Source organism: Pongo abelii, chromosome 5 (genome assembly GCF_028885655.2).
Source record: "Pongo abelii isolate AG06213 chromosome 5, NHGRI_mPonAbe1-v2.0_pri, whole genome shotgun sequence".
NCBI lineage: Eukaryota > Metazoa > Chordata > Mammalia > Primates > Hominidae > Pongo > Pongo abelii.
In genome coordinates this window covers 25,488,565-25,515,812 of record NC_071990.2, presented here as the reverse complement: position 1 = coordinate 25,515,812, position 27,248 = coordinate 25,488,565, and the positions used below count along the sequence as shown (strand labels likewise).

The 27,248-nt window shown below is 41.8% G+C and overlaps 1 protein-coding gene and 1 pseudogene across 13 annotated transcripts in view; both read right to left on the bottom strand.

The window, feature by feature from the left end:
• CARMIL1 (capping protein regulator and myosin 1 linker 1) overlaps positions 1-27,248 on the bottom strand; it is a 349,638-nt gene that overhangs the window by 189,085 nt on the left and 133,305 nt on the right. For all 13 annotated transcript variants that reach the window (XM_054557000.2, XM_054557001.2, XM_054557007.2 and 10 more), the window contains 3 exon segments: positions 16,072-16,122; positions 10,517-10,576; positions 1,604-1,725 (listed from right to left, as the gene is read on the bottom strand). In XM_054557000.2, the coding sequence (XP_054412975.2) occupies positions 1,604-1,725; positions 10,517-10,576; positions 16,072-16,122 (233 nt within the window).
• Positions 1,807-1,928, bottom strand: LOC112134089 (small nucleolar RNA U13; annotated as a pseudogene).

The window sequence follows — 27,248 nt, the reverse complement described above, 5'->3', positions numbered from 1 at the left end:
GTAAGGTGGTGCTTAATAATTTTTTTATTTCATCAGTATTAATTTAGAAGGAAAGCAAGCACATTATAAAGAAACACATGTACAAAGTCGCATTACTGAAATGTAGTTTAAGGAAAATGGGTTGTAGCTATTGTTAACTCATGATTACCCCAGCTAGTTCTCTGGTGGCTTTAAGGATGATGTGGAAACCATTCCTAAGGTTTTGCTTCTTGGCAATTCCCATTGCCACCATGGATTCACTTCTTACCTCATCCTACCACCCACTACTGCCCACACCTCTTCTCCAGAACCGCCTGTGTGTGTGATTAGAGACCAGGAAAACTTGCCTTGAAGACACCTCATACCTGAAATTCTAGCCAAGCAGGAGTCAGAGGGCAGCCCCAGCTCACCCTCTCCACTCCACTAAAATGGAAGCCAGGGACGCTTAGCTCCCCCAGCAACCAGCTACCCTGATAATCAGAGAACCACAAGACTTAAGCTTCAGGGAGGAAGGAGCCCAAGGTGAACAACCAGCAAGCACAGGGCCAGCCTTCCGTTCTGGTGTGTTCACCTCCCACCACGTGGGGAAGGGAGAGAGCCCTGCAAAGGGCTATGAAGGGAACTGAGCAGGCCTCTTAAGGCCAAAGAGCTTGAAAGGGAGTGTCTGTCCCCACTGAGCCACTTTTAGTCATCCATAAGGTTTAAATGACTAGAAGCCTAGGTTTTCCTGCTGCTTTGTCTCTCAACTTGCAGGCAAGGCAATGCAGGAGGAGCATGTTCTATGAAGGACAACTGTTCCCAAAACTCCCCTCCCACCTCCACCACACAAGGAACACAGCTACCATGCTACACATGTCTACATGGGGCCTCCAGCCCTTCCCTGTATACACTTTCGCCTGCTGGGAGAGCAATAGGAGGGAAATTTTCTGCCATCTGTGAATCCTGTTCTTCTATCAGGAGGGTATTTTGACTATACCTGTTATTTTAGGAAGCTTTCAGACATAAGCATCTCTTTGCCTTTCACCTCAGTCAATCTAATTCCTCCATCCCAACAACCCACACACTCCCCAACTACAAACTCAGGTATCCAATATGAGGGCATGGATGAACAAAATTTACTAATATGCCTAATGGGTATTTCAGAACACTAACAGGACAATGAAAAAAAGGGATTTTTACATTCAATTTTTTTAGGTTTCTTGTTACTGAAAATAAAAAAGCAAAGAAAATAAAGCACTGTCTCTCTCTTCAACCGCATTATACTTGGTGCCACTATACAAAGCGTGCAGCCCCTGGCACTCTGGTAATAAGCTGTGAGTAATATTCACACTCGTGTAAATCTGGAGTTACATTAAACAGGTTACCATTTTATTCTTATGAGAAGTTAAAGGACTGCCAAATCCCTTCATCACTCAAGCTCTTTAAAGAATAAGCCACAGCCCTGTAGAAATCCTCAGACCAAAACACAAGGGTTTTGATAAGGGTTTTGATATTTAATGTTTAAGAGGAGAAGGAAGTCTGAGAGAGGAACTAAGTGAAGGGGTAAAAAGAAGGCCTTGTTGTATTTGCCATTTTGAGGAAGAACAGATTCTTTGCTCTCCTCACCCTGCCCAGGGAAACTCACACTGGAGAGAGGCCGGGAAATATCTTCCTCAGGCAGGTGCCTATGTGAGCCAGCACCTCACTCACATCCTCGGGCGACGCCATCTTCATGGAAATGCTGCACTTCTCAGTTTCCACAATCATCTGCAAGAACCAGTGGGACACTTCTTAAGAATGAGTCCAATTCCTTCTGTTTTTAATTATTTTAAATATTGTAAACTACATAGTCACACAGATAAATACTAATACAATATTAGCTTTTTTTTTCTTTAACAAGGTTCGAGGGTAGCACATCTCACATACGTGCGTGAACACCCAGCCATCATGCTCATGAACTACAAAAGGATCACAATATTAGCTTTTGAAGAAGCACTTTCTTAAAATAATGTGCTTAATTTAAGACTCAAAGAAGTGTTTGGGTAGAGGGTGGAAGTATTGTCAGAAACATCTAGAAACTGAAGCAAGTGTTTCCAAGGGCCAAGCTGGCAGATTCAAATACACTCCCATATGATAGAGACTGAATTCCCACATTCAAACATGACTTCTCCTTTTACCAAGATGTTGTCCTGAGCTGCAGTCTTACAAAGTTTTCATATCTCTGCTATGTAGTGTAAGTATGGCTATATCTTTCTGTGGGTACCCATGGGCAATCTAAAAGCTACCTTTAACACACACACACACACACACACACACACACACACACATACATTTTAAAGACAAGAAACCTTATCATATGCTTAAATAAAATGTTAAAACCTTTTGCTTGGGAGCAAAAGAGAAATGCTTTTAAAAGTTTCGATCGGCAGGGCACAGTGGCTCACGCCTGTAATCCCAGCACCTTGGGAGGCCAAGCCAGGTGGATCACAAGGTCAGGAGATCGAGACCATCCTGGCCAACATGGTGAAACCCTGTCTCTACTGAAAAAAAAAAAAAATACAAAAATTAGATGGGTATGGTAATGCATGCCTGTAATCCCATGTAATCCCAGCTACTCAGGAGGCTGAGGCACGAGATTCGCTTGAACCCAGGAGGCGGAGGTTGCATTGAGCTGAGATCGTGCCACTGCACTCCAGCCTGATGACAGAGCAAGACTCTGTCAAAAAAAAAAAAAAAAAAAAAAAAAAGATTTTGAGCTTTCTAAGAAGAGGGGAGACTTGGAATATTAAGGTAACACGTTAATAAAATGTTTGGTGTTAGGTTTAGTGCTAGGCTAAGACTCATTCCTCTAATTAATTGCTGGAGATGTCCAATACATGTCAAAACACGTTGAGACTGAGACAGCTAGTCCTCTAAATAAGTATAAATTAATTTGTGAAAATGAGGACAGGTCACAAAAGGGGCAAGAAGTTGAAGATGTACACATTACAAATAAGAAGAACTTCAACTACCTAAAAAGAAAAAAAGATGCCATTTTCTTTAATCTCAAAAACATTCATATAAACTGGGTGTGGTGGTGCATGCCTATAATCCCAGAAACTCAGGCGGCTGAGGCAGGACGATCGCTTGAGCCTAGGAGTTCAAGACCAGCCCAGGCAACATAGCAAAACCCCATCTTCCCACCCCCTAAAAAATTCCCATAAAATGCAATCCTCTTAGATTATCACTTCATCAAAATATCCGCACACATTTACTTCTGTTCTTACTTTATCTATACAAAAATATGATGGCAAACACTGTTTATAATGTGCAATGCAGTTTTTAGATTTTGCCATAGATTTTCCTAAAATTAGCCCAAACTGAAAATAATAATAATGTAAGTATTTCAACATACATATGTATGTTAAAATGAAAAGTAATGCAAGGTATGTCAAAATGATCAAAGAAAAGGACATAAATAATGTAAGTGTTTCAGATGTTACTTTTTCATAAATAACTCTAGAAGAATCTGTCAACAAGTATTTAATAAATACCACTTCTGTGCTAGTTAGTTGTACATAAAAAAATTAAAATTCCTATTTTTCAGCGCATTCCTCAAGAAATGAAAGGCAAAGCCTTTAAAATTCTCTAGGCAAAGGCTCCATTTGTCTTCTAAAAGCTGATTCAAGAGATATTCCTCTTGCAAAAGACACCAAGCATTATTGTACCTGGAGGCTAAACAACCCAGTAGTCTATAAGATGTTTTAAGTAAGACTAAATCTACTTAGTGCAATTAGGCTCATATTTTTCATATGCACATATCTGTGCATATGCATGTTTTTAAAAGCCAGACACTTTTGATGTGCCATTGTGTCTGTGCTCTGCACTCCACTCCCAACCTTCCCACCATGGGTAATTATATTTTTCACTACGGGGGTACTTTTACATTCTTCACATCTAGCACATTTATTCAGTTCACAGTTTGGGTGCGAGTAATTAGTAATTAGCTTATTCTAATTCCACTTAATCTTAACACCTAATCATCTTTAATTGCACAGGATTGAATAGAATGACAGAGAAGAAAAAAAAGGTGACAGGTGGAGGAAGAAATGAGGCTTTCAATTCAACCTTACAAGCAAGCACTCACCCAACCCTGTGTAAGGTGTCACCACCTTTGCATAATGTAAAGACTGCAACAAAGTGATGGAGGTGAAACCAACACAATAAGTCACCTCATCAAAAAAGAAAAAAAAGAGTTTCCTATCAAATATTCTTTTCCCTCCCACTTCAGCTGGGGAGGAACAGAATGTTTGAAACACATTTTCTTTAGACACCTAGCAGGATATAACCCATGATATCTAATATACATTTAAAATAATAATTAGAGATATAAGCCATAGTAATTTATGTATGATTCAAATTTCCCACCCCACTCCACCGCCTTTTTTAAGGTCGAACAACCTGACTAAACTTTAAGGGCAGCACGTTTTACTAATCCCCAGCTAACAGACCTGTGAGTTGTTTTTCTCTCCTCTGACAGAAATACCCATGGGTGGTGGGTGGCTTATCAATATCATTCTGTGACATAGCAAACAATTAACCCTATAATTCAAAAAAAAAATCATAGCAGGTATTCAGTTGTACAAAAAAATGGTCCAAAAATTGTGTAACTATGAAACTGTATAACTGCTAGCCTCAACTTAAATACGATGAAGGCAACAAAACTTGAGCACCAGAAAATAATGTGGCATAGAGACTTGTAAAATAAGATAAAGGTTTCCAACATTTCTGAAGAAAGGGGAAAATAACAATAGTAAAAGTCACATTTCACTAACTCAATAGAGCAATCACTCACTCTTAAACACAATGCAGTAGGTAAGTCTCAGGAATTTTATCTGAGTTTATGAACTATAATTAAATTATAATAAAAAAATAGCAAGGAGAAAAAAATCCCAGAGAACATTACAAAAGAATTCCTAATCAGGGCTAGATTCTGAGTGCCACTGGTAGACATTCCCATCCTTATGGTTTTATATAAAAGAAAATCAAAACTAGAGGTCACTGGTTACACAGGTCACTGGTTCTTAACCTTTGGAATGCAACAGAATCAAATGGTGCACTTGTTAAAAAACAAACGTCCACCGCAGATGTATAGAATTGTAACTGTCCTACGTATATGTTGTGTGTGTTTGAGGAGGATGAGGAAGTATGATGTGACACAGAGAAGGGTACTGCTGCAAGTATATTTTTAAAAACAATCACAGGCAGTTCCAAAACACAGCAAATTTTGAATACCATTAGGTTACTGGTATTGCCAGTCTCTGAATTGCTAGGCCGTTTACAGAAGCAGTGCCAATGTTCACTATAATTTCATCTCAAAGGTCCATACTGTGGGTCAAAGTTAAATCGAAGCACTGTTGTAAAGCCCCTGACACTGACAGGGGCTGAGACAGACGGCTTTATACACAGTTCCTCTGAATGGTAGGCATATTGAAAGGGGCAAGACTACAAGTGTGGTAAGACCAATTTTGGCAGCCACATGGGAAAATTAGTCTTGCTGCAACAACACCCTTTCTCATAATTAAATAGCACAGTGAAATCATATTTTGAACATAACCTTGCCATTAACATTTCGCTAATGCCCTTCTGCTCCCATCCCAGCTCTCAAATCATAAACAAGAACATTCCTGAATTAAGACCACCGAGAAGACCCTTGTTATGTCATTATGTCATCATTCACGAGTGATCATTCACTCCTGCATATGTTTGACCATTTGGGCAAACATATGTTGCTGTGATTTTTCTTTCAAATTCCAGTTTCTGGAAAATGATAAACACATAAGATAAAACATTGCTCTAAGATGAACTGTGGAAAAGTTCCAAGAGTTTGTATGAAATCTCAAAAAACATAGTGACAATTTTGACAATTTTAAAGAACATTACCAACAAACTCCACATACACACACATACACATACACACACACTTTCTTTGTTGCTTTAAAAGCTAAAACAAAAAGTAGAAGGGAAGAACAAAGATCAGAGCAAAAGTCGATGAAATAGGAAATACAAAATCAATGAAATCAATAAAGAAAACCAATGGAACCAAAAAGAAAGTTGTTTGAAAAGATCAAAAAAATTGGTAGACCTCTAACCTGACTGAAATGGAAAAAGAGAGAGATAACCAAATTACCAGTATTGGGAATGATATTCTACAGGTATTAGAAGTATAACAAGTGGATATTATTAACAACTTTATTTCAATAAATTCAACAACTTACATAAAATAAACAAATTTCTTAAAAGACACAAACTACCAAAACTCATTCAAGAAAAGAAATATAAATGGATCTATATAATTAAGGAATATTAATAGAATTTGCAATTTAAAACCTTCCCAGGTTGGGCACAGTGGCTCATGCCTGTAATCCCAGTACTTTGGGAGGCTGAGGGAGGTGGATCGCTTGAGCTCAGAAGTTCGAGTCGAGCCTGGGCAATGCAGAGAAACCCTGTCTCTAGGAAAAAATACACAAATTAGCCAGGCATGGTGGTGCATGCCTGTAGTCCCAGCTACTTGGGAGGATGAGGTGGGAGGATCGCTTGGGCCCGAGAAGTGAAGGTTGCCATGAGCCGAGATTGCACCCCTGCACTCCTGCCTGAGCAACAGAGCGAGACCCTGTCTGGAAAAAAAAAAAAAAAAAAAACAAACCTTCTCAAAGAGAAAACTCAAGGCTTCAAGGCCCAAATAACTTCACCAGCAAATTCAAGTAAACATTTAAGACAAAAATTAATACCACCTCAACAGAAAAAAATTTAAGAGAAGGAACTACGTCCTCCTCTATAGAGGAGAAATATATAGAATCATTCTATAAATCCATGATTCTCTAATAGAGAAGCCAGCCAAAAATGTTAAAAAAAAAAAAAAGACAAACCAATAACTCCCACAAACATCAATGCAAAACACTCTTCACAAAATTTTAATATTTGGAATTCAACATTAAAAAAATAATATATCATGGCTCACGTCTGTAATCCCAACACTTTGGGAGGATAAGGCGGGCGAATCACAAGGTCAGGAGATTGAGACCATCCTGGCCAACACGGTGAAACCCCATATCTACTAAAAATACAAAAATTAGGGGGATGTCATGACGCGCGCTTGTAGTCCCAGCTATTTGGGAGGCTGAGGCAAGAGAATCATTTGAACCCCGGAGGCGGAGGTTGCAGTGAGCCAAGATCATGCCACTGCACTCCAGCCTGGTGACAGAGTGAGACTCCATCTTAAAAATATATATATAATAATAATAATATATCATGGCCAAATGAGACTTATCCCAGGAATCAAAGATTTGATATTCAAAAAATTAATCAATATAATTCATCATTTTAAGAAGCTTAAAAAAAGAAAGAAAATCACACAATAATCTCAATAGACAGAGAAAAAACATTTGCCAAAATCCAACACTAATTCCCGATTAAAACCCTCAGCAAACTAAAAATAGAAAGAAACTTCTTAAACCAAATAAAGGGTATCTATTTTAAAAACCTACAGCTAACATCACACTTAATGATAAAAGAATGAATGCGTTCCCTCAAAGACTAGGAAAAAGACAAGAAGATTTGCTCTTGCCACTTCCATTTGGCACTGTCTTGTAAGTACCAGAACAATTGTCAAGTTCTGAGTTTTTACCCTACTTGTAGGCCAGTAAGTTAGCCTATTAGATGTTTCATTGATGCTGCAGAAGACAGGAGACGCCTGGGTCAGAGACATAGGATTTTATGATTCATGGTACAACAAAAGGCATGTGTACCACATTTGGATAGATTTCCCTGCCCTCAAAGTCCCACATGGTGCTTCAGATGGATGCTTGCACACACAGTAGGCTGCTGACAAGAAAGGAACCCTTGGACATTGGAAATCTACTGTTTTCATGGTAAGAAGTAAGCAAGCCTGTTCTTTGTTCAGTGGAACTATTCCACCATCCCACAAGATGCTCATTGCAATCAACCCTGAGAAATGGCCTGGGCAAAGAGAAGTCATGGCACTAAATTCTTGGCATACCCAGCAAAATATGTAGGAATTGCTCCACCAATGGAGGAATATCTCCCAATAGCAATAAGACTAGACAAAGAAATAAAAGGCACCCATGTTAAAAATAAAAGGTACCCATCCATATTCACAAATGACATCATCTTTGTAAAAAATGATGAAATCTATTTTTAAAAGCTACTAGAACTAATACGTGAGTAGAGCAACATAGCAGGTTACAGGATATAAGGTCAATATGCGAAAATCAATTATATTTCTAATACCAGCAAGAGACAACTGAAAACTGAAATGTAAAAAATAACACAATTTATAGTAGCATCAAAAAATATTAAACACTTAGGAATGAATTTAGAGATATGTAAGACCCGTACACTGAAAGCTACAACAAAATATGCTCAGAAAAACTGAAAAAGACCTAAACAAATGGAGAAATATATAGTTTTCTTAGGTCCGAAGACTGTACATTACTAAGATGTCAGCTCTTCCCCAAAGTGATTTAAAAATTCATTGTAATATCAGCCAAAATTCCAGCAAGCTTTTTTATAGAAACTGAGGCGTTTCTAAAATTCATATGGAATTGCAAAGGACCTAGAATCACTAGAACAATTTTGAAAAAGAAGAAAAACGTTGGAGGACAAACACTATCTGATTTCAAATTTTGTTGTAAACAAGCCACAAGAATAAAGAGAGTATAAGAGTGGCATGGAGATAGTAGCAAGGAGACGGGATTCAGAGTCCAGAAATAGATTCACACTTAAACGGACTATATAGAATTTCAACAAAGGTGAAAACAAGCTCAGTGAGGAAACAATAGTCTTTCAAACAAATGTTACTGGAACAAGTGAATATAATACACATATGAGAAAAAAAAGGCAAACTAAAAAAAAATTTTGATCTATACATAGCTTTATATTCAAAAATTACTTCAAAATGGATCATACTCCTACATGTGTAACCTAAAGCTGTAAAACTTCTGGAAGATATAGAACATTCTGTGACCTTGAGTTAAGCAAAGATTTATTCAATATGACACTAAAAGCACAACGCATAAAAGAAAACATTGATAAATTGGACGTTATCAACATTTAAAACTTCTGCTCTTTGAAAGACACTGTTAAGGGAATGAAAAGACAAGCCACCAGACTGAGAGAAAATATCTGATAAAGGCTTTGTATCCAGAATGTATTTTTTTAAAAACTCTCAAAATTCAATAAGAAAACAGCCCAATTTCTGTAATGGCAGAAGGAAATACGTGATGGCAAATAAACAGATAAAAAGATACTCAACATGTTCTGTCATTAGGGAAATGCAAATTAAAACCACAATAAAAAAGCACTACATACCTGTTGAATGGCTAATATTAAAAAGACTGACTATACCAGTGTTGGGGAGGATGTGGAGGAACTACAACTCTCATATGCTGCTGGTGACAATGTAAAATAATACAAGCGCTGTGGAAAAGTGTGACGGTTTCTCAAAAAGTTAAACATATAGCTACCATATGATTCAGCCATTCTACCCCTAGGTAATTACACATGGGAAATGAAAGTACAGGTCCAATCAAAAACTTGTACTTAAATATTCATAGCAGCTTTATTTATCATAGCCAAGATGGGAAACAACCCAAATGTCCCTCTCGTCGGGTGAACAGATAAACGAACTGTAATATGGCCACACAATTAAACACTACTCAGCAACAAACAGAATAAACTATTGAGACATGCAACAAAATAGATCAATCTCAAAATAATTAAACTGGGGTTGAGGGAGGGAGAGTATTAAGAAAAATAGCTAATGCTTGCTGGGCTTAATACCTAGGTGATGGGTGGATAGGTGCAGCAAACCACCATGGCACACATTTACCTGTGTAACAAACTGGCACACCCTGCACATGTACCCCAGAACTAAAAATAAAATTAAAAATTAAAATAATAATAATTAAACTGACTGAAAGAAGGCAGACAAGAAGGAGTATACATTGTATGACATCATTCATATAAAATTTTTAAAATGCAAACTATAGCAACCAAAAGTAGATACCTGCAGACTGACTGCAGGTAGGGAAGAGGGCGAAGACAGAGTCATACATATGTCAACACTTATCAAATTGTACACTTTAGTTTACTGCAGTTAGTTATAGCCCAATAAAGGTATTTTTTATCTGCATTTTATTAAATCCAAAAAATTCATTTATCACTATATTCCCACTAAGACCTTATATAGTACTATATAATTGCTATGAAATTTTAGTGTTAAAGCATGTTGTACAAACTCTATAAGGAACAGTACTCTCAGATTTACACTGCCAGTTATAAGAGCTAATTAGTTCTTCACAAACTGAGTTATGGAGAATGTGTTTTCCTTATCAGAATGAATTGCCAACTCCTGTCCACACAGCCAGCGTTGAGTCTCTCATTTTGAAAACTTCATCTTCCCTAACCTTGTTTATCCACATTGTCTCAAGGAACATTTTAGGGTTTCAGGAATTCAAGAAAGATCATGACCTTGCAGTGATCCATTTTTCACACTCACCTGAGCTGACTTGCTGCAAATGACGCCATGAATCTCCAAGTAGCTGAAGGTTAACTCGAGCTGCAATTGAGGGGAAAGGAGGAAAGAAAAGACCTGTAATGAGGGTTTTAAAAAAACATATAACTCAAGGTAAAAAAAAATCCTACAACTAGAAACAGCCCAAGAGCAAATAAGACATTGGGCATCTTCTGAAGGCGGGCTGGTTTAATATCTCCATTCATTCAACAAGATAGAAACATGATTTATCAAATTTCAGAAAAGGTGTTACTTACTTTACTAAAAAAAGAGAAGAAAGGAAGCTGCATGCCCAACTTTTAAAATTTTATCCAGAGACAAACACAATAGTAGAAGTTGGTGTAAAAGCAATCACAGTTTTTGCCATTAAAAGTAATAGCAAAAAACGCAATTACTTTTGCACGAACCTAGTAAGTTTTTGCACTTAACCACTATTTATTCATTGAGAAATGAATGTATGGAAGGAACCATCTAAACACTTTTTTCCCTTTTTCACTTCAAAATTTTGCTTCAGAAAGTCCAATCAGGATAAAGTCAATGTTGTTTTTCCCTTCTTTCTAAACCTTTAGCTATTTGTTACACTCTGACCACTTACCAGAGTCAGCCGTCCTTCTACTGTCTTCCATAAAAATGCACAGTTTGAATGGATTTAGAGAAATAAATCTATATCCAAATTCAATCCATATTTACACGAATACAATATTTAGGAATTTTAAGTTGTGCTTAAATGAAATGCACAGAGTTAAACAAAAGTCCTCTCTCTCTGCATGTAAATAAATGACGATTTGTTTCCTTTCTATTTTAACAAGTGCCCCTCTCTTCTCCTGTAATCAGCAGTTTTTTTTACTTTAAAATATCCCCAGTCTTTCATTCTTTACCTGTTTTTCCTGATAAACAGCCACTAATCTTTCGTCCCGGTTTTCCCCATTTCAGCAAATAATCACAGAGCATGGAGCTAGAGACAGTGGGGGACCAAGGTGGATCAATTTATTTTGCCCTCCCACATTAAACCGAGAAATATAATGATAAAAGAACACATCCAGAACCAAACCCACAAGAGATTTCGTTCCGCTCCCTGGTGGTATGCTGTGCCATGCTACACTGGTAGAATAAATTTTAGAGCAGAAGAACTCTGAATCTCCAGTTAAACATCTCAAAGTATACTGATGAAGTTATTATTAATAGTGGGGAGGGAAGTAAATACTGGGCAGAAAACCCCTGAATCTCCAGTTAAACAACACGAGTATACTGATGAGCTCTGGAAGTAGAAAGAGAACTCATTAGTTCATTATTCACTTGGTCAACTGACAAACACTTATGAAAAGCCCACTATGTGCCAGTACTGGAAATACAAAGAGTACTGAGACACTTGTTTCGTCCTCCAAGAGTTAAATGCAGCATTTAAGGCACGTGTTTAAAAGCATTAAATTAGAGTAGAAGTTTTCTTGCCTATCATTATCAAGATCTATATATAATTGCGTTTTGAAAAGTCATTTAAAGCAGGAAATTATTTTCTAAAAAGTATACATACCTTCCTTCATTATTTTAATTTAAAGTTTATGAATAAATATTCATTCACTACCCTTTAACATTGCGCCAAAGTTTTTCTTTGAGTTAAGCCCACTGGCTGGCCCTCCAGTGACCTTTCTGCATAAGCCATACTCACATGCATGGCTTCCAGCTTCCAATTTAAGTCTCTTTAAAAATGCAGAACTGCAAAATACTTGCAAAGTAATATGACGGCAGACGTTTTCTAGATTATTATGCTCCTCACCACCCCTCCCCCATCTATAAAGTTGTCTAGTCTTTAAAACAGCAATTTAAGCAATTCACTTTTATCAATATTCAATGTCACAGACACTCTTCTTTTGCACTCATATTTTATTGCTACATAAAATATCTTTCACTAAAATGTTGCATTAAAAACATTTGCTACTATAACTGCTATAAACAGGTTTAGGAATAAACCCATGACCCTCAATGAGCATCTCATTCAGTGGGTGGGAGCAGGTGTGAATAGGAGTGAGCAGGTACCCTCTCTTACGTGCTAATAGCTATGAAAATGCAGCTAGCATCAGTCAGCATCATCAGGGATAGGAATGGCCACCTTTGGTCAATGTGGCTCAGCAAGATTAGTTGGAGGTCAATTAAGATGCTTCTACTGTACCTGAGTGCTGTCCCTGGAGCAGAATAACAAAGTGCTGGGGAGTCAGCAAAGAGTGGTAACATTTCATCTAGGCCCTGAAGAATGACTTCAAGTTCCTCAAGCAAACAAGGAGTGTAGAGGGAAATTCAGGCAGAAGAAAAAGAATTTGCAAAGGCATTGAGGTGTTAAAAGAACTAGGACAAGGAAGAAACTAAAAGGAGCAGATCCTGCAGTATTAGTAACCAACAAGGATGACTGGCTGAGGCTGTGATTAGTTGAAGTCCCAGGTTATTATTAATAGTGGGGAGGGAAATCTCTAAAACATACTGAAAGACGTCACAGCAAGGTTCAAATCATTCTCTCTTATCTCATCTACGGCTATTTTTATTAGGCCTTTGCTCCTGGTCCCCGCAACCCATCATCCACTCCACTCCAACCCACCCAAAGACAGTTTAAAGAATGTCACTGGATTAGATTTATGGGCAGGAAGAGGCAGGAAGACTAGCTAAGAAGCTGAGGCAGATGTAGGCTGCATGAAGACTTGAGGACATTTTTCAGTTAGAAATTACACTGATTAAATATCACCACAGAAATTACTGAATTACTAGATAAGAGGAAAAACTTAACCCAGACTGTCAATAGCTTTTCCATCAATCTCTTGCTCACCTCACACCCAAACCCTGGCAAGACAGTGCCCATCCCACAGGCAACAGAGCAGATCTCAATGTGATAAAGAGCCTGTTCTTCAGTAACTCCCGCCCTTCCCCAGGCAGCAGTCCATGCTTCAGCTCTTCAGCCAGGCCTCGGCCCCGTCCGTCTTTCTGAGCTGTTTCCCTCCCACCACTGCCTCCTCCACAACCCTCAGCCCACACTACAGCTCCCCAAATGCACTGTGGTCTTCCAAACTGCTAAGCCTTCTGACCAGTATAAAACTCCTTACTTGCCTGGCTGATGGGAGATTTTTCAACCCGCCCTCTCTGCAAACCCTTCTTTGATCTCATAATTATCTACCCCCCGAAAGAAAAGTTAGGGCCTTCTGGGGTGATGGCACAGTTCTATATATTTATCTGGATGTGACTGCAGAAGCATTTGCTTTGTAGTTAATTACTGAAATGTACATCTCTGTTTTGTGCATTTGACTATATATTTCACAATAAAATGACAAAAGAAAGCATGTTTAATTAATCAGCTCCCAAAGAAAAGAGAAGACATCTATGTCATAGTCAGTGCTTTACACTAATGTTATAAATATACTTATTTCTCCAGAAAATTAGTATCATTCACATTGGTTTTACTTCTCAGTCAAGACTTAAGGTGGCACATGAAAACCAGCCTTCTCTAAGAGGGAAAGCTGCAAAGCTGCAAGCAGATCACTTTGGAAGAAAATCTGCCTTTCTTTATCTGTGATGCTGACAATATCAGAAATCAGAACCAATGTTCAAACTACCCTGGCCAGGCTGGCTGTGAAACATTATATATATCACAGGACACGGAGCCAAGCCTTTCCTCAGGGGCAGAGCAAGGAGGGGGCAGAATAAAGTCATATAAAGTCATCCGGCAAAAGGCAGGCAGGTGACTTCACAAGAGGTAACACACTTCCACTGTGTCACAACGTGTTAGGGTATGCATATTTTTTAGGCGTCTTCTATTCAATAGGGTGCTTGAATATTTTCCTAAGCCCATAAAATTTCCTTCTGTAATTAATTTCTTACCAGTGGGATAATGTCTAATTAAAGTCCTCATATCATGCCTTCAGGTATTTTGATGTATAGTTTAGTACAACTTCACTGACATAATTTATTTATAAAACATAATAAACATATAGGCTCATTTTATATTATCTAAAGGGGCTTGGGCCAAAAGTCTCATTTTTTGGAGAAACTTTATAAAAGTTAACATTTGTATGATCAGGAGAAAAAAAAAAAAAAGGCCACAGATATCCTAAGCCTATAACTAGCAAACATTGCATTGGCATCTTCCCAAAAGTCAGTGCAAATCATGCAAATCATGAGACTGCAAGTCCCAAAAGATCCATTTCATTTGTACCAATAACATTATAGTGCCCTAACTTGGCACCTAAGTCAGAATTTACAAAACAGTGGCTAAATGTTAAATTTTAAGAAACAAGAATGGACTAATGAGCAAATAACACTGCGGCCCAAACATCATAGCACGATAAGGCTGAAAGCATCTACCAGACCTTACCCATTTTCCTGGATATGCAGGCAGGGGAAGCAGTTGAGCTCAGTAAAAAGTCGAAATAAGTAGGACATGGTGAGTCTAATTTCTCTTTCTCCCATTCATTACTTTTGAATCTTTAGACTAGCCAACTTCATATCTTTTAGCTATTTTCTAATCACTCACCTACAAGGTTACTGTGAGAATTAAATGAGACTGTATCCTTACATACTTAGTAAATAACTTATTAGATTCTAGCAGTAACAGAAGCAGAGGCTTTGCAGTCAGCCTCCCTTGATTAGAATCACACATGTGCCACATACTAGTGGAAGTTTAACCTTGGTCAAGTTACTGAACCTCCTTGGGCCTCAGTTTTCTCATCAATAAAAGGGATAATAATAATAATAATAATCTCATGAGATTCTGTTAAGGATCAAGTTATTTACTAAAACAACACTCCAGTAAATGTTATCACCTTTTTAGGGAAAAAAAATCCCAATTTCTTATGACCACTAAGTCCATATCACATAAAAATGATAAACTCCTTTTAGTTAATATGAACAAAATAAGTCATTATTATGATTAATCCACAAACTATCAGTTCAAATTTTGCACCAAGTAATGAAGGACATCTCATGAAAAATGTTATCGATCTCTTTTAAAGAACAGAGTGGCACCTTGTTATTTCTTATAGGCAACATCAGAGTAGATGGAGAACAGCTGAGATGGTTACATTTCTGGTAGTGTATTCTTTGGAGTTATGAAGGTTATTCCCCACATGTCTGAAGTCTTAGAAAAATCTGCCAGTACTGATCCGAAGGAAATAAGAAGTAGACTTGAATAAAGTGGAAATCAAGCCCCAGTTGAGAGAGAAAAATAACTGGGACATGGAGCCTTGGGGACATAGAGCACAAAATCCTTCACTGATTTTCTTGGGATGCCTTTACACAAAGAGAGGGAACAAAGGAGTAAAAAATATGCTTCTCATTACAGCCTTTAGGTGCTTCTGGGAAGAAGGAAGGAAAACTTGAATGTGCTAAGAGAAATCTGAACGCAGCTTAAATCAAAATTAAATCTATGTAAGTGAGGTGTGTGTGTGTTGTGTTGCAGTATGTGAGGGAATATGTGTGCACACATGTAAGAATGCATGAGTGACTATGCATGAGTGGGTATGAGTGAGTGTGAGTGCTGAAGGAAGGACTTCATCAACACTTACCTTGGTGGGGATTCGCGCTGTTACAAGGAAGGCTCGGCATGATGTAAGCACCTGTAAGACAGAAGCAGCAGCATCAGTGTAAGTACGAAAAAGTGGGCCCAGTGGGCTTTGGTGTTTCCACGAGACTTTAATGATACTGAAGCCTCAGAAGGCCACATGGCTTGGCTCCTGTCATGTAAGAAGAATTATGACCTGGGACAGCTTCTTGGTCTCATAGAATTAGTTTTAACTTAGAGTCCCTGTATCAAAGTTCTTTTAGAACAAATCACAGGTGAATTCTCAAGATGAGAAATCTGTCAGCAGCCCAAAAACCCGACAGATTATTCAGATTAAGAAAAACAGGTCTCTGTGATACTAAAATGCAGATATATAGTCACAAGTCTCACTATATCAACAGTAAACTTTATGAAAAAAAAAACAACTAAGTACTCATTTGCACTTCCCAAATTACAAACACCACCCACATTTGCCCTCTTGCTTTCCATTCTTTGTACCCCAGCTAACATTTATATAATGCACAGAGCGAAATCAGGCTAAGCTTCCAAAAAATCATCCCTAACTTTGCTTCTCAGCTGTGCCTCTCTCAGTCTTAGAACATTTATGGAAGTTTCCTTTTTGATACTCAGCTAAGAACATACATACAGCCTGTGGGGTCCCATATGCCTATAGGTTCCTTTTACTTAGCAGAGGCCCTCATGAATACTAAGGGGCTAAGCTAGGAGTTCTGATCTTGAGCCAGGATCCCACATCCATGAAGCTTACTGCAAAACTTCCACTCTACAACTTTGAGATTCGGGCAGGCCTCATGAGTCTTTTCAATAAAGAAAGAAAACTCCAAGGCGTCTCCCTCTCCCTCTCCCTCTCCCCTTTCTTCGGTCTCCCTCTCCTTCTTTTTTCGGTCTCCCACTGTTATCGAAGCTGGACTGTACTGCCATGATCTCGGCTCGCTGCAACCTCCCTGCCTCGGGCTCCTGTGACTCTCCTGCCTCGGCCTGCCGAGTGCCTGGGATTGCAGGCGCGCGCCGCCACGCCTGAATGGTTTTTGTATTTTTGGTGGAGACGGGGTTTCACAGTGTTGACGGGGCTGGTCTCCAGCTCCTGGCCTCGAGTGATCTGCCTGCCTCAGCCTCCCGAGGTGCTGGGATTGCAGACGGAGTCTCGCTAACTCAATGCTCAATGGTGCTCAGGCTGGAGTGCAGTGGTGTGATCTCGGCTCGCTGCAACCTCCACCTACCAGCCTCCTGCCTTGGCCTCTTAAAGTGCTAAGATTACAGCCTCTGCCCCGCTGCCACCCCATCTAGGAAGTGAGGAGCGTCTCTGCCTGGCCGCCCATCGTCTGGGATGTGAGGAGCCCCTCTGCCCGGCCGCCCTATCTGGGAAGTGAGGAGCGCCTCTGCCCGGCCGCCCATCGTCTGGGATGTGAGGAGCGCCTCTGCCCGGCTGCCACCCCGTCTGGGAGGAAGTGAGGAGCGCCTCTGCCCGGCTGCCCCGTCTGGGAGATGAGGAGCACCTCTGCCCGGCCGCCCCGTCTGGGAGGAAGTGAGGAGCGCCTCTGCCCGGTTGCCTCATCTGGGAAGTGAGGAGCGCCTCTGCCTGGCCGCCACCCCGTCTGGGAAGTGAGGAGCGCCTCTGCCCGGCTGCCACCCCATATGGGAAGTGAGGAGCGCCTCTGCCCAGCCGCCCCTTCTGGGAGGTGAGGAGCGCCTCTGCCCAGCCGCCCCATCTGGGAGGTGAGGAGTGCCTCTGCCCGGCCGCCCCGTCTGGGAGGTGAGGAGCGCCTCTGCCTGGCCGCCACCCCGTCTGGGAGGAAGTGAGGAGCACCTCTGCCCAGCTGCCCCATCTGGGAAGTGAGGAGCGCCTCTGCCCGGCTGCCACCCCCTATGGGAAGTGAGGAGCGCCTCTGCCCAGCCGCCCACTCTGGGAAGTGAGGAGCGCCTCTGCCCGGCCGCCCACTCTGGGAAGTGAGGAGCGCCTCTGCCCGGCTGCCCACTCTGGGAGGTGAGGAGCGCCTCTGCCCAGCCGCCCCATCTGGGAGGTGAGGAGTGCCTCTGCCCGGCCGCCCCGTCTGGGAGGTGAGGAGCGCCTCTGCCTGGCCGCCACCCCGTCTGGGAGGAAGTGAGGAGCACCTCTGCCCAGCTGCCCCATCTGGGAAGTGAGGAGCACCTCTGCCCAGCTGCCCCATCTGGGAAGTGAGGAGCGCCTCTGCCCGGCCGCCCACTCTGGGAAGTGAGGAGCGCCTCTGCCCGGCCGCCCACTCTGGGAGGTGAGGAGCGCCTCTGCCTGGCCACTCCGTCTGGGAAAGGAGGAGCGCCTCTGCCCGGCCGCCCCGTCTAGGAGGTGAGGAGCGCCTCTGCCCGGCCGCCACCCCGTCTGGGAGGAAGTGGGGAGCACCTCTGCCCAGCCGCCCCGTCTGGGAAGTGAGGAGCGCCTCTGCCTGGCCGCCACCCCGTCTGGGAGGAAGTGAGGAGCGCCTCTGCTCGGCCGCCACCCCATATGGGAAGTGAGGAGCGCCTCTGCCTGACCACTCCGTCTGGGAGGTGAGGAGCGCCTCTGCCCGGCTGCCCCGTCTGGGAGGTGAGGAGTGCCTCTGCCCGGCCGTCACCCCGTCTGGGAGGAAGTGAGGAGCACCTCTGCCCGGCTGCCCCATCTGGGAGATGAGGAGCACCTCTGCCCGGCCGCCCCGTCTGGGAGATGAGGACCACCTCTGCCCGGCCGCCCCGTCTGGGAGATGAGGAGCACCTCTGCCCGGCCGCCCCGTCTGGGAGGTGAGGAGCGCCTCTGCCTGGCCGCCACCCCGTCTGGGAGGAAGTGAGGAGCGCCTCTGCCTGGCTGCCCCATCTGGGAAGTGAGGAGCGCCTCTGCCCGGCCGCCACCCCATATGGGAAGTGAGGAGCGCCTCTGCCCAGCCGCCCCGTCTGGGAGGTGAGGAGTGCCTCTGCCCGGCCGTCACCCCGTCTGGGAGGAAGTGAGGAGCACCTCTGCCCGGCTGCCCCGTCTGGGAGATGAGGAGCACCTCTGCCCGGCCGCCCCGTCTGGGAGGAGAGGAGCGCCTCTGCCCGGGCGGCCCCGTCTGGGAAGCGAGGAGCGCCTCTGCCCGGCCGCCCTGTCTGGGAGGTGAGGAGCACCTCTGCCCGGCTGCCCTGTCTGGGAGGTGTACCCAACAGCTCCGAAGAGACAGCGACCATCGGGAGCGGGCCATGAGGACGATGGCGGTTTTGTTGAAAAGAAGAGGGGGAAGTGTGGGGAAAGGAAGGAGAGATCAGATTGTTGCTGTGTCTGTGTAGAAAGGGGTGGGCATAGGAGACTCCATTTTGTTCTGACTAGGAGAAATTCTTCTGCCTTGGGATGCTGTTGATCTATGGCCTTTCCCCCAGCCCCGTGCTCTCTGAAACATATGCTGTGTCAACTCAGGGTTAAATGGATTAAGGGCGGTGCAAGATGTGCTTTGTTAAACAGGTGCTTCAACGCAGCATGCTCTTTAAGAGTCATCACCACTCCCTAATCTCAAGTACCCAGGGACACAAACACTGCAGAAGGCCGCAGGGACCTCTGCCTAGGAAAACCAGAGACCTTTGTTCATGTGTTTATCTCCTGACCTTCTCTCCACTATTATCCTATGACCCTGCCATATCCAATAAATACTTCATAAATTAAAAAAATAATAATTTAAAAAAAAAAAAAAAAAAAACTCCAAGGCTTCTCAAGTCCTGATGGCAGAATTGCACTTTTTTCATTTTCCAAGTAACTTCCTTGTCCCTAAGCCTGTATTTAGCAAGTGGTGCTTATTTGGCAAGTTATGCTTATGTGCTAGATTAGAACAAAACTGTAGAAAGTTAAGAACACTGGGACCTTAGGTTGTTAAAGGACCTATCCAAAGTCAAACAGCTTTACCCAGACACAACCCTGGGCTCAAACGGCCAAGCTGAGCACAGAAAGGGAATCAAGGCTGTGCCCCTGTGGTGTGCTTTATACCTTTCTCTAGTCTCCCAACTCCGAATAGAAACAGTGCATTTTCTATAAAATCTTTCTTTGAATAATCATATGTCATCACAGTAGGGGATAACTCAAGCCAGAACTACTTATGAGACAGATGAGAAGAGAAGTAATCTGACACTGGCTGGGAGAGTGTGATAAGAGCAGGTAAGGAAAGTTGAGGGAAAAGACACAGCCCATTTCAAGACCTTTCACCCATATGCCACCGTCACAGTTATTCACAGGATCAATTTTTACCTGGTATCATTTTTGTGGCTTGATTTTAGAGTTGGCATGCCCTAGGAAGCCATTAATAAATGACTTCTAAAAGTGTAGGCAACAAGTGCCTTCTCAATGCTACAGGCAGCATGTCAGTCTCATAAAAATGTGGGCAACAGGTGATGTCTATCTTTGAATATTCCGTATGCTGTGAGCCAAATCACAGCTTTTCCCTAAGGAATTTATCCTTTTTTTTTTATTTTTTAAACACCCTTCTAAGGCCTTGGGGGCAAGGAAATGGGACAAAGCACCAGGCAGTAGAAAGGAGAGGGACAGGGATGAAGTATGGCCAGGATGAGTGCATGGAGGTCAAGTGCAGCCCAGTTGTAGCAAGACTGGCTATATAATCTGTAGGGATATTGTTCAAATATGATTAAGAATTTCAAGACAATAACAATAAGGCATTAACCCAATGCAGGGAAATGATGAACTCACTTCAAAGTCATATAACTACAGGAGAAACAGAATTCACATGCTTGGGATGGAAGACATCCTGCTTGTAGGGTGTCCAGCTCTTTCTGTCTGCACAAGATGTTTCCAGCTTCAGGGCTGAGAATCTTGCATCCCGGGAAACTGGGACTGTTGGTCAACCTACTAGCTTGAATTTTGGAATCAGAAAGACTTACATTCAGATTCTGGCTCTGTCACTTTCTGGCTGCATTTACCTGTTAATGTCAAAGCCTGTGTCCTTATAACCACCACAATATATCTACATGTTACTACTTAATCGTGCCTCCTTGTGCTCTAGCCCCTGGCGGATGTGTCCTGTGCAACTGTACAGATTGCAGGCCATAAAAGCTGTCCCTGAGTCGTTGCTACTCTTTGTTGAGCATTTTCTATGTGCCATGAATAGGTGAATATCTTTGAGGAGAGTGGCAGACTTAATCCTCACAACAACTATATTTGATGTCATTATTCCCATTTTTCAAATGAGTAAATTGAGACTCAGTGATGAACTCACTTCAAGGTCATTCAATTAGAGCAGAAATCATTTATAAAAGCATCAGAGTTCAAAAGGTCCTTAAGAAGAGTATAATTTAAATCTTATAGCTTTGTTAACACCAAAACCGATGTTCTTAACCACCAGGCTATATTTATATGTTACTACTCAATCCTGCCTCCTCATGCTCTAGCCCCTGGAAGATCAGTTACAGTGAAGGTAGGAAGGGATAGCCCAGGGCAGCCATGACTGGAAGAGATCCACAAAGCTCTCAGCTTGAAGGAGTACCTTTTTCAACATTCCAACAGTTTTCAAAATGCTCTTTTTAAATCCAAGTATGCCCTGGAGAACTGAACTCTTCTGTCATCAGCACTAGTTAATCTTTGGCTAATACAGCAGTACTCGGGGAATTAAAGAGTTTGCAGGCCTTTTGCAAAAGGGCAGGAGATCATTTTGTTGCATGAGACACACAGGGTTAGATAACAGGCATCAGATAATCAAAAGAAGCATGACAGTAATAAAGAGGAATTTGGAAAGGGAGATAAAAGGCACCAGAGATACGCTTGGCTTGCACTGCCATTTGCCTAGGTCTGGGGAGCGGAATACGAGATTAGAACTCATCTTAAAGAATGAAATATTCACCTTCTCTAAACTAAGCTCCACAGTGCATCCAGCACCTTCTACTCCAGTTTAGCCCCAGGATATGACCCCTCTTTCAAATACTGCTCCTCCCCCAGAGTGGAAAAGAAAAAGAAATAAGATAATAATGCTGACAACCATGATCATAAGCATGGCTATAGGAAGACAGTCCCCTATTCTCACCATTTCTCCCTTTTTATTATTTACAAAGCAACACACATATTTCTCTCTCCCAGGGGTACTGGTATGATCAATCCCCAATCTTTCCAAAAAGCTTAGGTCCACAAAACCTCTGCATAGAGGTAAAATAACAGACAAATCCTAAAACTCGCATGCCAGAAAGGTCCCAACATCACATGGTCAAAGACCTAAAATTCCCTGAGTTTGTATATTATCTGACAGCAGGTCCAGAGAAACTCATCATCTCACAGCTAGTCGGTGGCAGAGCTGGAACTAGAAGCTGCAACTCCTCACTCTCAGTCTATCAACTCTCCACTCTCCCCTTACATTAAAAATAAGGTTCAAGGCCAAAAGCCAAAGACAGGAACTTGTAGCCTCTTCAGTATTCATAAAAATATATTTAACTCTGTGAACTTTCCTTCAAAGGAATCCAGGATCCTTTCACAAACATAGTAATAATTGCCAGTACCTGTTGAGTACACTGTTCTAATAGGTTTGAATATGTTACCACATTTAATCCTCACAGCACCCTATAAGGAAAACACTATTATAATCCCTATTTTAAGATGAAGAAACAGAGGCATATAGAGATTATGTAATTTGTGCAGGTCACCCAGCAAGTAGGTGGCAGTTGGGATTCGAGCCTGGAGGGTCTGGTTCCAGAGATGGTGTTCCTAATGACTTATACTGGCTGTCAAAGCTCACCTTTCCAAAAAACAGATTCCTCAATAGTCCACACACAGAAACATAGATGAGTCATGGAGCTTTAAAGCCAGAAAGAAGCAAACACATAAAATGACCAGCAGTAAATGAGAGATGTTTGGATATCATAAGGAAAAGGACCAATCCCTACTGGTCTGCGTGTCTCCTTTTGTCTCTTTCTATGCACTGCCATCATCTGTTAGTCTCTATCTCTCTGAATTTCTCTCTCATCTCTGTTCTGTATCTGTCTACATGATTCTACATATGTACCTCTCAGTCTATCTGTGCCTCTCCTCACTGGCTCCCCACCCCTCCTCTGACCCCTCTCTGCTACTGCTGCCAGTGTCCCCCACACTCCACCCCATCTTGCTCCATCTCCTTTCCCTCTTCTGGTGCCCTCCTCCTCTGCCTTCATTCTGCCCTCTATTCCCCAGCCCTTTCTCCATGAGAATCACTTGGGAACTTGTTATTTTTATTAATGCCTTTTGCAAGACAATAGACACCAATCACAGAAGAAAGACTACATTCTGGAAAAGTATTTCATTTGTAACACAGTTACAGAAAAACGTGAACAAAGTATGAACCAAAAATAATTAGACACCTTTTGACATCATTACACAATGAGCATATTGGCATTTAAGTGATTACAAGGTCCCCTGTGTGAATCTAATTAATAAGTCTTAAAAACTAATCTCAAACATGCACCCAAACAACTGAAATACAAAGCAATCACTAGCACAAGGAACCAGCCAGCCATTCCATCCTTTGACAATTGTTGCACTTTAAGGAATAACTCTCCCACTACCAGTGGGGGAGTGGAGGAGTGGGGGTGAGGGGTGGGGAGCAGGGGAGGGAGGGAGTCAGGTGACCTGCTTGTCTTCTCTTGACTTGCCCTTTCCAGAACAGTCACCATGGGAAGTTTCCAGAGGCCACTGACAGGGTATGAACTAGGGTCAGAATATTTAAAACAAGAGGAGAGCTGGCCGTGGTGGCTCTCACCTGTAGTCCCAACTACTCAGGAGGCTGAGGTGGAAGGATCTCTTGAGTCCAAGAGTTCGAGGTTACAGTGAGCTATGATGGTGCCACTGCACCCCAGCCTGGATGACAGAGCAAGACCCCATCTCTAAAAATAAAAAATGAAATAGGAAAAAAAAAAAGAGTAGAAAAAAGAAACCAGAATGTTCATATGGATTCACCTTTTGAGTAAAGATTAATTTTGTAACTATAGGTAGGTACATTAGGATCTAATGATCATTTCTACCTTCACCCCAGCAATAATAAGGTTCACAATCTGTGGCCCTCTGTGTCAACTCCCTTTCTTTAAAAGTATTTTACAGGCAGTGGAAGTACACAGTGTCGTTCAGAAGTTGGATACAGATCAAAATAATTTGTCTGAAAAGAAACACATTCATAAGGGAGCCCAGGCTTTGAAGGAAGACTGATAAGCCACAAAAGCTTTGTGCAGGATGGTCCCCATTTCTGGTGGTCAGTGAAAGCCTCCAGAAACACAGAGAGTTCACAGAAAATGTGGAAGGGGATGGGGGTTGGAATAGATGAAATCTTCCAAGCTTTCCCAAAACTGTACCCACTTGTGAGTACAACAGGGCAGCAATATTTTAAAGCAAGAGTGAAAATTACAAATACTACTGTTACAAGTCAGACTGTGACTCTTGTTTTATCAACACAAACTGAGCCAATTAATAGGGCTACATTCATGCTAGAAATCCCAATGAACTCAGTCTCCCAGGCTCTCTGTTTGGCTCCAAAACTGCCCTAGGATTTAAAGCTTCAGAGGATTTACAGTGCACACACATGGTTTCTAGCAGAGTCAGGGGCAGTCGCACAGGACACATCCTCTGTGACTTACCAAAAAGTGTTTCCTGATAATGAATACTTCTTCAGTGCTTGGGATGGGAGGCATCCTGCTTGTAGGGTGACCAACTCTTTCTGTGTGTATAAGACGTTTCCAGTTTCAGGGCTGAGAATCCCACATCCCAGGAAACTGGGACTGTTGGTCAGTCTACTAGATTGAATTTTGGAATCAGAAAGACTTATATTCAGATTCTGGCTCTGCCACTTAAACCTGATAGACTTTTGTTGATCTCTAGAGAGTCAGAGATTACAGAATTACAGATGAGCAAACTGAGGTGCCTCATACAAGAGGTCCTCAAACAAGAATATTTCTCTGCAGGACTGTTACTGTTGTATGGATTAAATAAGATACAAATGCAGATAAAGCCCTATCCCAGAACCTAATATGTCTTTGCTAAACACCAGCTCTTCTTATAACTTAACTAATAGCATCTTAGATTTAGTTTCACAAAGTAAGATTAAGTTGCTTCACCTACTGAATTTTTAAATAATTGTTTTTGTCAAAAGAACAAAACAAACAAAAAATACAAAGATATTGAAACTTCTCCTAGGCTGCAATTTTCTGTTCAATGCACATCTTTGGCTTTGAAGGGAAGAATTTTCTTGCCAAGTTAAAAAAAAAATTAGGGTGCATCAGATGGAGTATATGTGCGCTTAGCCAAGGAACCTTCACCACAAAGGGTAAGCTACAACTTCCCTCCCACCTCCCCTGGGAAGGCCCATTTTTCCACTACAGCCTTAACGTGCAAACCACATTTTCAACCTCTGTAATGAATTTCCTCTGCCTTTCATTGAAATGCAAGCAGCAGCCAGTTCCCTCTGAGGCTTCTTGGTTCAACTTTTAACTTCATAATTTCACTTAGAAACATTTATAAGTCCTCCTTACTGTTAAGACTCACAGTTTAGCAGAGAAGCCTACGTTTTCTTATGGAGATATGGAGGTCAACTATGGAATCTGCTCATTGCACACTTATTAGAAACTGAAATAAATACATACCATCTTAAATAACTCCATTGCCTAAAGCCTACTGCAGCACAGGCAATCCATAAATTCATGCTCTCTAAATCCACATTCTCTCATGCAGATTACCAGGAGTGCCTTTTCTTTAAAATTGGGCTCTACGTGCCAAACATTCAACAAATGGTCTTACACCCCTGAAGCACTCTCTAATTTGCAAGCAAACTAAATGATGAATGCCATCATTCCCCCTCTTAATACTTTCCCCTTCCAAACTCCCAGCTCTAAGTACATTACAGATAAAACCTCATTAATCCAAGACATATACCTAGGTGAGGGAGAAGGGCAGGTGGTGAGGCACATTATCATCACTGCAGAGTTATAAGTGGCAGATGATAAGGGACTTTTGCAAGGTCACCCAGAAAACTCAAGGAGAATAAAACCTCTCTCCTGGCTCTGAGCCTCCTAACACCATACTCAGCTATGATGAACACCATCCTTCCTGGCAGGAGGACACTTCACCCAAAAGGAACACCACAAAAATACATTTTAATTTAATTCCTGACCTCAAATCTTTTTTAAAATTAGAGCTTCACTCTTCATGGGCAGCTGTGGGATACATTGATATTAATGGATGTGCCCCAGTGAGGCTACACAGTCTAGTGTAGGGTTTGCAAACTACAGCTTATAAGTCAAACCCAGCCTCTTCCCACTACCCCATGCAGAGTTTTATGGCTCATAAAGCCCAAGATATGGTTGCTGACCCCTGGTCTAGTGGTTTAGAGAACAAATTGTAGATTTAGACTGCCTGGTTTTGAAACCAAGCTCCATTATTTAATATATACATGGCTAAGAGCAAATTACTAAACCTTTTCTGTGCCTCAATTTCCTCCTTTTTTCTTTAAGATACAGGGTCTCACTCTGTCACCTAGGGTGCAGTGGAATGATCATAACTCACTGCAGCCTTGACTTCCTGGGCTTAAGTAATCCTCTGGCCTCAGCCTCCGGAGTAGCTGGGACTACAAGCATGTGCCACCATGCCCAACTAGTTTTTAATTTTTTACAGAGATGGGGTATTGCTATGCTTCCCAGGCTGGTCCCAAACTTGTAGCCTCAAGCAATCCTCCCAGCTCGGCCTCCCAAAGGACTGGGGATTATAGGCATGGGCCATCAAGCCACTGCACCCGGCCCTCTTCTCTTTAAAAATGAGAGAAATATTTACACTTCATGGAATGATGAGGGTTAAATGAGTTAATATACCTAAAGTGCTCAGAAGAGTGCTGGCACATGAGAATTGCTATATGGTGTCTGTTACTGTTATTTATATTTTAATATCATAATAAAATTTTAGGTCCATAATAGTATTAAACCAAGAAGAGAGTTATCCAGATTTAGCCTGAGTCTGGCCTCAAGTTAGCCAAGTGGCCTAACCATGAACAAGTTACAATCTCTGTAGACCTTATTTTACCGAAATTTAAAATAAGAAGTTTGGCTGGAACAGGCCTCGAAGTCACCTCCCTACACTCTGAGCCCACGACTTAGACTCTCTCTGGGATTCTCCTCTAGCCCCATTCTTTTTGGGTAGACTTCTAGGAATGACAAGCCCCCAGTAAATATTTGCTGAGAGGAATTAAT